The sequence below is a fragment of the Micropterus salmoides genome, unplaced genomic scaffold (assembly GCF_014851395.1).
Source record: "Micropterus salmoides isolate LMB-PRFRI ecotype aquatic unplaced genomic scaffold, ASM1485139v1 Ms_hic_scaffold_18, whole genome shotgun sequence".
Classification (NCBI taxonomy): domain Eukaryota; kingdom Metazoa; phylum Chordata; class Actinopteri; order Centrarchiformes; family Centrarchidae; genus Micropterus; species Micropterus salmoides.
In genome coordinates this window covers 29,766,104-29,776,285 of record NW_024040928.1, presented here as the reverse complement: position 1 = coordinate 29,776,285, position 10,182 = coordinate 29,766,104, and the positions used below count along the sequence as shown (strand labels likewise).

Genomic DNA, 10,182 nt, shown 5'->3' with positions numbered 1-10,182 from the left:
AATAAACTATTGCTCTGTAGAAAGTCACACAGCTGTTTAGCAACTGCTTTCTCCAGAACCTTAGAGAGAAATGGAAGGTTAGATATAGGTCTATAGTTGGCTAAAACATCCGGATCAAGTTTGGGCTTTTTCAGAAGAGGTTTAATTACAGCTACTTTAAAGTACTGTGGTACATAGCCTGTTGATAAAGATAGATTGATCATATCTAGTATAGAGGTGCTGACTAAGGGTAAAACATCTTTAAGCAGCCTAGTCGGGATGGAGTCTAAGAGGCAGGTTGATGGTTTAGATGAAGAAATTATTGAAGTTAGTTGGTAAAGATTGAGGGAAGCAAAACAGTCTAAACATGTATCTGGTTCTACAGCTGTTTCTAAGGTTCCTGAGTTAAGAGATAAGTCGGTGCCAATTGAGGGCAGGTCTTGGTGAATTTTGTCTCTAATAGCTAGAATTTTATCATTAAAGAAGCTCATGAAGTCGTAACTACTGAGAGCTATGGGAATACTTGGCTCAATAGAGCTGTGACTCTCTGTCAGCCTGGCTACAGTGCTGAAAAGAAACCTGGGGTTGTTCCTATTTTCCTCTATTAATGACGAGTAGTACGCTGCTCTGGCATTACGGAGGGCCTTCCTATAAGTTTTAAGACTATCTTGCCAAATTAAACGAGAATTTTCCACTTTGGTGGAACGCCAATTCCTCTCAAGTTTCCGTGATATTTGCTTTAATTTGCGAGTTTCAGTATTATACCATGGAGCTAACCGTCTTTGTTTTAGTATTTTCTTTTTTAGAGGGGCTACAGAGTCGAGTGTCATTCTCAGCGAGCCTGCAGCAGTATCAACAAGATGATCGATTTGGGAGGGACTGAAATTAGCATAGGAGTCCTCCGTTACTTTGTGACTAGATAATGTATTTAGAGCTGATGGAATCGCATCCTTAAATTCAGACAGACATCTTGTATAGAAATTTTTGCCCAATGGCGAGTAGTTCAGCAATACAAACTCAAAAGTTATCAAACAGTGGTCGGATAAAGAGGGATTCTGTGGGAACACCACTAAATGTTCAATTTCAATACCGTACACCAAAACAAGGTCGAGGGTGTGGTTAAAACAGTGAGTCGGTTCATGAACACTCTGAGAGAAGCCGATGGAATCTAACAAAGAGATAAACGCAGTACTGAAGCTGTCATTCTCAACGTCCACATGAATATTAAAATCCCCTACAATAACAACTTTGTCCGTTTTAAGGACTAAAGTTGACAAAAACTCTGCAAATTCAGATAAGAATTCAGAGTACGGGCCAGGTGCTCGGTACACTATAACAAAAAGAATTGGTTGCAGTGATTTCCAACTTGGGTGCGAAAGACTAAGAACAAGACTTTCAAATGAGTTATAGTTTAGTTTAGGTTTAGAGCTGATTAGTAGGCTAGAGTCGAAGATAGCTGCAACTCCACCTCCTCGGCCTGTGCCTCGAGGAATGTGAGTATTAATATGACTGGGATGGAAAGGTTCTATTCACTTGGGGCACTTTACGTGAAGCACACTGGCCCCTGGTATTACAGTTACATAGTTATCATGAGTATGGACCACTGTTATCTGAGAACATTGAGGAGCATACCCGTACATCTCTGTCTCAACATTCAGACTGACTCAATTTTAAGTTGACGCCGTCTTCTCCAAAGTTGATGATGTGTTTCAGTGCGCTCAGGAGAAGCGAGTCAACCTCACTGTCGGGGTCGATCTCTTCATGGTAGTTCTTCACAGGGAAGATGCAGTTCATGGGAATACCCACTTCTGCACTGAATTGCTCCATCTAGGTGGAAAAAAATCACAGCATCTCAGTTCACAGATTACTTTGTGCTCACTGCACCAATCCGATCGTTTGGAATACTACATCATCCTTAAAGTACATGATGCACTGGCCAAACATGATCAATCTGAAGGCAGTGGCGGGCCTGTACTGTACAGCCGCCTCTGCAGCTTCTCTCCCAGCACTGTTTTTCTTGGCTCGTGTGGAGGTGAGTGGCGATGAACAAAGACTAAACTACAGTGCACTACATAAATAATTATGAGTGCCGTTTTTTTCACTTGAGCCCCTGCCCAACAAAATGTTTGTGCACATCCCTGGTACCCCGAGGTTGGGTTATAAAGTCAGTATAGGGAGAAAAAAAGTCAGACAGTGCTCAAATATTGAAACCAAATTCATAATATTACCTATTCAACATACCTTTTTCTTCAGGGACTTGCTCTTGTAGACGTTCTTTAAATCTTGTTTGATTTCACGACAGGCCTCATCAATTTTGGTGAGGATGGCCACTTGAGGAATTCCTGCCAGGAGAACACAAAACTACTGAATCATGTAACTGACCACAGCTGCTGTTCTCTGTGATGATGGAAACTACAAACAGCTGCAAGAGGAGAGTGTTTGAGAGTCAGAACATTTGGAGCAGAGTACCAATCAGTGTGATCTATTAAAACCCAATAAAGAGAAGAATAATCAGAGATTTGTGCGCTCACCCAGGTTGGTGGCTTCCATCCTGATGTTCTGAATCTTCTGCACAGTTAAATCTGCATCTCCACTTGTCATCAGAGACACTGACTTGGCATCAAAGACACAAACCAGAATGTGCACTTTGTCGTTGACAGTTGGAGTTGTGTTGTAGAACTGATCACCCTCTGCCAACGGTGATTTAGGTTTGAACTGGAAAACAAATTGAAACCCAGTTAATTGTTGTAATACAGTACAGTTACAGTTGTAATATATAAAAATAATTCAAAATAATCATATGAGCTATTTTGTGGGAAAAGTCTGCAAAGATTGTAGCATCTGTACCCTGTAACCGTCCTTCACATGTCCCTTCAAAGCCAGTTTGATGTCGTCCACTTGGACACCATTGGTTGGTTCCAGACCCATGATGTCACTGAAGACAAAAGGGTAAAAGGACTGTGGACTTTCTTTTTGGATCTTGTAGGTTGCGTACTGTAAAGCACATATGGAGAAAAGGGCAGTTAATATATTATTACCACTATAGAGCAAACATAGACACATCAATACCCAACAGTTCTCTGTACTGTCTGTAGTTGGCGCTCATCCCGCTGGTGGTCGTAGACAAAGCTCTTAAGTGCTGCGATGCTGTGCAGTGAGTAAACCTCACTGTCCGACACCTTAAGAGACGCACTGGCGACCGATATTAGTGCCAATGGGTTTTACTCTCCTCGTCAGCGTGTCCGCCTCCCGTACCCGAGGTCGCCGGTTCCAGTGTGGACTCTGCAGTACGTTCTCGGGAGCAGTCAGTTACACGTGTGCGCATGAGGGATAAACCCACTAGTGATTCAGAAAGCATCGGTAGTTGATGCAAAAATTTGCTAGTGAATAATAGGTGGGTTATACAGTCACTGACTTTACTTCACTGGTTTAGGCAACAGTAGGATGGTTAGGGTAAGGTTAAGGAGCTTCAGGGGCATTGAGCGAACTAGATGAGAACAGGCTGTCATTTCAGTTTCAAAGAAATATGTACATTAAAACCTTCATTGGATAACTATGACCTGGATGACTGAGAATCTTCATAGACATCTTACATTAAAACCCCAAGAACGAATTTTAAACTAAGCTACAAGAAATATAGCATGATGCTACCTGCCACAATGATGATGCTTAAAAAAATTATCTGCCATGACAGCAAACGGTGTATAAAAGGCTCTGACATTTCTGGGTGCCTCCCGCTTTAAGACTCTTCTTCTGTGGTTACGGTAGGGGAGGTGGGTAGCTAGTGTGTTGGCTATAGTGGGAACGGAAACTTTTTCAAGTTCAACGAGCATAGTTTAGCCCACGTACCTGTGACGATTAGCATGTTTATTTCTTCCTGAATGATCCAGCTTCCAATATTCCGTGTGTTGAGTTAATGACGAAAAGTAAGTGACTGTAACTTTGTTGTGTTTGTTTCTGTATTGTAGAGTTAACATGCATTCACATGTGGCCAGCGTGATGAGTGAGATTTCTAATGTTAGCACAATGTTCATGCTGTAAAACAATGCAGGAAAAAATAAGTTAACTGGTGTGAGCCTTCTGATGTCTAAGTTACGCAGTGACACCTATAACATTGAATTAAGGAGTGTTCGTATCGTGTTCATTAGACCATGTGCAGATGCTATTGTGTAGTAGCCTCGGCTAGCCAGAGGGTGTCGCCATTGCTCCTTATGTGAACCCCCTTGCAATGCAATCTATGATGTAAACTGGTCAGTGAGATACGTGAAGCTCCTTATGTCTTTCCAAGGAGTAATATCCACATTTATGTAATTGTAAACTTATGTTTAAAGGGGAATTGCAATTTTTTGATATGTTAATGTTGGATGATTTAATTACATTATGTATGTGGATTTATTATTCACGTTGCATGGTAATTTAAGTACCTAATGGTGATTTATTTGGTTTCATACAGACTATAATGACAAAGATGGATATTGGAATGTTCTGATGAGTACTGCTGGAGCTCAATACAGTTAAAGGAAGAAATTACATCTCCTCGTCTTCATTCCTGTGTCCTGACCGATACACCATCCTGTTCACTAGCTTAAAACCTTGATGAACTAGCCCTACCTAGTTGCCTCAGTAATAAACGGCATGAAAGTAGTCTTATTTACAAGTGACGTCCACCCCAGTAACTCAGGATGGGGAAGTTAGAATCAATGTTTTCCCCACACACTCTTTCCCCTTTGTCTTTATAGGTAATGGGATAGTGCCACAACTTCAAATCGGTCAAAAACTTTTTGGTGTTTCGGTTACACATGAAGCTTAAGGCGTCCTCAATCTGGTGATATTCTTCATTTGACACCAGCGCTGTGTATTGAAACAGTGTGCTTCAGACGAGTGAAAGAAGCTTTGGAGCTTAGGTCTCATTGGCCCATCTCTATCGCATATTCAGACGGCTTTCCTGACCGTTCACCATCAGCAGATGGATTTTATGACTGATGTTTTTTATGTATTCTAAAATCAAATATCTACTCTCACAAAGTCCTGTAATTGCTTTGCCACAGCGTTTTTTCTGACGACAGAAAAAAGAAGGCGCTTTGTATTCTTTGGTTGAAAATATATAATGATTAAAGTAATAATAACAAAAATACAACCTATTATTGTAAAGTTTTTATTAGGGAATACTGAATTTGTGATCATTTCTTTATAAACACAATGAAAAGTTCTTCATACCTTTTTGGTGAAACTGTCGTGAGAGATGCTGTCTGCCAAAGCCAGTGTGCAGGATCTGCCATGCATCGTAGTTTGAACAGAGTTGATGAAACTGGACTTTCCAGCTCCAGCCGGCCCATGAACAAGAATCCTGAGCTCCAGGCCTTTAATCTGGGGTCTGTAGTCCTTCACATACTGCAGAACACTCTGTTTGTCTCTGCGCAGGCAATCAGAATCCGGTTTATTGCCAAGCACATTTTCACATGCAAGAAATTTGCTTTGATATACTGGTGCATAACAATTAACATTGAGGAAATAAGAAACAGGTTGAAACGAGTTGTGCAAAAATCAAGAAACATAAATATAAGAGGAGGAGGAAGATTTACATCACTATTTGGACCAAAACTAAAATAACATGCATAAACAGGTTAGTTAATTAAAATAATAATTAAGGTTGCAAGCAGCATTGGACAGGCCCTCGCACCGTGACGCGTTGCCGGAGATCATCGACGCAGCTGTGAATTATCATGCACTTTGGTAAGTTGGTAAGTAAATTACTCAAGTAACAGCTAACTTCTACTTATTAGCTCAGTTAGCTGTCATATTTACTTCATAAGGTACTGGAACTGGGAGCTCGGAGCACTCGGGGAGTGTTAGTGTTTCCACCTCTAATGTTACTGAAGACCTGGAGGTTTTCAGGTCAGGGAAACTGAGACAGTTTTGAAGTGGGTGTGGCCACCCTGCTAGGAGTAGTTCATCACAGCAAGAAATTCATTTCCTGTTTCTACTGCCAAAGTTGGCATATATATGTGTTCAGGGCATTTTCTGAGCTTGCTACTCTTACACAATGAAAACATGACTTGAATATTCCGTGATCATCTTCAGCCTCGGGGAAAACAACTTGCGCTGAGTGGGACTGAGTGGACGAGTACAACAGAACGACGACAGCATTCAGAGACTCACTACTACTGCTAATGGGCTGCTATAGATTAAAAAGTATAGTAAGTATAAGTATTTACCATTTTGTATCTGAGGTAGAATATCTTAGCTAATACAGCTCGTGCAATGGCTGATTGTTTGCTGGTTTTCGGTTTTGTTGGTAAAATTATTTATTACATGAAACTGTCAAATGTGCATATCTAACGTTAGCTACAAATCTGCAAAACAGGCTGGTTTTAATTAGCTAACTAGCTGATGCTATCATAGCTAGGGCTGCTTTTAATACAGAAAAATAAGGGACACCTGCCGGAGCGCGGGGCCACACCCCTTGGGGTCCCAGCAACAACAGGCCCGATGGTGTGCCAGTGGTGGTATATGATAACTTAAAAACATGTTTTCAGGAAAGTATTAAGATTGATACCAATGGACGTTATAATAAGCTATCTGCTATTGAAATCAGAGTGACCAGATGCAAATGTACTTTTTTTTTGTACTTGTCACATACACGTTGCGATATTCATCCTCTGCATTTAACCCATTCCTCAAGGGAGCAGTGGGCAGCCGCTGTGCAGCGCTTATGTAAGTGTCTGGTCAATACACTGACTGAAGAAACCTGACATGTGAACTCCACACAGAAAGGCCGGGGCGACCGGGATTTGAACCCATGACCTTCTTGCTGTGAGGCCACATATTTAGCAATGTCTTATTTTTTCTTTTGTGAAATTTCAAAAGTACGCTTAAATTCACATGACAATTGGAGGGGAACATGGCTAGTATTACATGTCCGTGCAAAACAGTGCGCAATATCGTTACAAGGATTAAACGAAGCCTCCATGCTCAATGCTTTTTATCGTTTCAATGCCTTCCTGTTTCATGGTGAATCATCAATTTTTTAAGCCACACCACAGACACGCCCTTTGACAAAAACTCATATTCTTTTATTAATTCTCTAGGAGGAGTTTGTTAAAGGAGAGTGTGTAAATCATCATATTACCACTATATTGAAAATGACTTCCTGTTGGGAACACTATGGGGCGCTAGAGAGTCATTTGGCCACGCCCATGTGGGAGATGCTAAAATACATCATTTTCGCATGTTTTGTGCTCAGGACCTTAAAATTCCCATGAAAAGTGCTATTTGCTTCCTGATATTTATGTGTTTCCTGTTAAAACACAAAGCTAGGGAGGGACTTGTTGCAAATATTGATTGATGTTTGTAGTAGCCAATAGCACTGAATGTGCGTTACGCCCTCACCCCATTTTGCAGACTCTGTGCGGACTAGTTCCAGCTCCCGCCAAGTGAACACGGCAGGCAGGACCAAACCACAGGACCAAACACATCATCTGAGACCGACTGAGGCCAGTTTGACGAGAGCGAATACAGTACCAAGGTTTTCTTGCCAGGTGTGGGTGTTGGAATCCCGGGACAAGAGTCAGCTATTAGGTCCACTAGCAGCCCAGCTAATGTTAACCAAGCTAACTAGCTACAGATGCAGACAGATCATTAGCAGCATTTAACGGTTTAGCAAAAACTAAAGCTATCTGTCCATCCTGAAGCTCTATAAATCACCTCGGTACTGGATTCTCTGTCGGTCGTTGAGGTTTTGTTTGGTCCTGTTCAGGGACGTCCGTTCCGGAGCCGCTACCCGCCATCGCTCCCTGCTGGGTCCCCTGACCCTGGTCATAAACTTTACAAACACCCCAGGCTGAAAACCCTATATGGCTTGAGTAACATTAGAAGTGTAATGGTAAACACTAACACTCCCCCAGTGCTCCAAGCTCCCAGTCAAAGGCAGAGCCGGCTAATATGAGCGCTAACTGAGCTAACTAATTGCAGCCAATAGCAGTTAGCTGTTACTTTAGCAACAAGTTATGCTATCTGTTCATCAGCGATCACAGATAGTTGAAGCAGGACAGCCGGGGGACATCAGGGGGAGAACCAGAAAATATTGTTCGCAATCAAATTTGATCCAGTTTCAACTAAATCAGTTAATAAAGATTTTGTTTTTGAACAGTAATCAGTGAGGTCCGGTGGTCGGCCCCCAATTAACGCTACACTCCGGTGGCGTTATAAAAATGAGAAAGCTTCTCATTGGACGCTGAATTAGCACATGCCCCCGAGTGCAGGATGAGTCATCAACATTTTAAAATTGACTCAAACTCTAAAATACCATCAAGAATACCTACAAAACAACGTTTTTTTTATCATTGTTGGTCCAGATGCTGGTGGATTGGAGACAATAAAAATAAACAAACATCGATTTGATTTCATGAAAATGAGACACACTCACCCCCAGTTTATTTGCCTCCATGGCTTATCAAGGACTGACAAGTACAAGACAAAATATTTGATTACTGACATCATGATACATCATGTGACTAAATAATTTAAATTTGTAAGTCAGCTTACGTGGAGCTGGAGGTGGATCTGCAGAGCCGAATATTTCCTTCAGAAAATTCAACATTGCTGGAAAGTAAAACATTTACTCTGAGTTCACATTTAAAGATCATTTTGTGTTTGCCTTAAAACCAAGTGACTTTGCTGAATGTCATAATCTTAATGTTATTTATTACATTGTAAGTTTACAATAAATAACTTTTGCAAATTATTTTATTGAATGTGCTGCAGCAGAAAACAAAACATCTGAAGCTGAACATTATAACAGAAGAACTAAATGCTTCTAGAAACACTTCTGTTTACAACAATCATATCTACTCTGATTAACAGTTTTACAAGCATAAACAAAATCACTGGACATCATAGACACGTCTTACCTTTTGTGTGCAGGGACAGAGTCAAACAATGTGATGCGGCTGATGCTAGAATCACCTCTGCTTACAGTCCCCAGTAAAAACCGAGTGTGATCGATAAACCACTCCCTGTTTTTTTTTTCACTTTCACTATGTATGAAAGACGTGACTTACCAGAAGCCCCATTAGCTTCAGTTTACTTTCAGTTTCTGTTTTTCTGATGTTATCTCCCGGAAGATCCTGATATTCTCACAGCTCTGCAGACAGATTTGATAATGTGACATATTCATGAGTTTATTCTGTTCCTTTGTGTTTTTAATTTTATTTTATGAGGCAGCACCATTCACTTTATGTTTTTAACACCACTGAACAATGTGTCACACTGACTGTGAGCCACTGCTTATACTATCTACTATTCTTATTCTTCTTTAATGGTCTTTAAAATTGGATTGAGATACATTTGAATATTTCAGATTTAATCAAATTCATTTCTACAGATTGAAAGGGAACAGAATTGATGGTTAGAGGCAGGGATGGACTGGCACAAAAGCACGTGTCTCTGGGTCTTTAGAGACCTTTTATTCCTGCATTCTTGAGAATTTAATGAGAAATGAGCAGAGTGACACTGATTATTGATTAGTTCAAGTTTAAGTTTGTTTATTGGCATTGATCAACATACCAAGTAGCTTATAGTCCAAAAATTAACAAAATGCCGTTTCTCACAGTCCGATGTGCTAAAAATATGGTCACAGTGGCCTAATTCAACTTACAAGACTCTGTATTAAAACAGAGCTGCTGGCCAGCCAACATGAAGAATGGCCTTTGTTTAATGCTGCCGTCATACAGTCATTAAATTAAATCAAGTTACTGTGAATCTTTTGTGATTTTTATCAAAGCTGTAAAGGAAACCTGGAAAACTCTCCAGATGGAAGCACCTCTCCAGGCCACAAAAACAAGACGGTAATATAGAGTAACTGACACTAGAGACAGAGCTGAACTTTTACTGTCAGGAGTGAGCATGGTGGGACTGGAGCGTTATGAAGTGTGTATACTTACAGTATCAAAAGTAACAGGTCTCAACTGCTGAAATTATTTGATTTAAAAAATAAAAACTAGGAGCTCCGTGAAAGTTTCAGTTCAGACACGTTTTTATTTGTTGACGGATAAAAAGAGATCATTCTTCATCTGAAACATGAATCCAGACTCTCCTCAGCTGATCTGGATCAGTTCCATTCTCACTTTCAAAATTAATGTTAAAAAACTCGTGTTGAGTTCAAAGAGTTTTTTTCCAAGAGGATAAATCAGCAACTGAAGATGT

At 40.6% G+C, this 10,182-nt stretch overlaps 1 protein-coding gene across 2 annotated transcripts in view; it reads right to left on the bottom strand.

Annotated features, from left to right (window-relative positions):
- Positions 1-9,046, bottom strand: part of LOC119909418 (interferon-induced protein 44-like) — a 51,546-nt gene extending 42,500 nt beyond the window's left edge. Inside the window, exons 1-8 of one of the 2 annotated variants that reach the window (XM_038727644.1) lie at positions 8,889-9,044; positions 8,524-8,580; positions 8,405-8,438; positions 5,197-5,392; positions 2,827-2,973; positions 2,511-2,694; positions 2,221-2,321; positions 1,377-1,806 (exon numbers count right to left, since the gene is read on the bottom strand). In XM_038727644.1, the coding sequence (XP_038583572.1) occupies positions 1,627-1,806; positions 2,221-2,321; positions 2,511-2,694; positions 2,827-2,973; positions 5,197-5,392; positions 8,405-8,438; positions 8,524-8,578 (897 nt within the window). In that variant the 5' untranslated portion in view covers positions 8,579-8,580; positions 8,889-9,044 and the 3' untranslated portion in view covers positions 1,377-1,626. Of the gene's footprint in view, positions 1-1,376; positions 1,807-2,220; positions 2,322-2,510; positions 2,695-2,826; positions 2,974-5,196; positions 5,393-8,404; positions 8,439-8,523; positions 8,581-8,888 lie in introns of those variants that run through there. The other variant, XM_038727645.1, reaches the window with a different exon arrangement.
- Between the last annotated feature and the right edge of the window lie 1,136 nt (positions 9,047-10,182).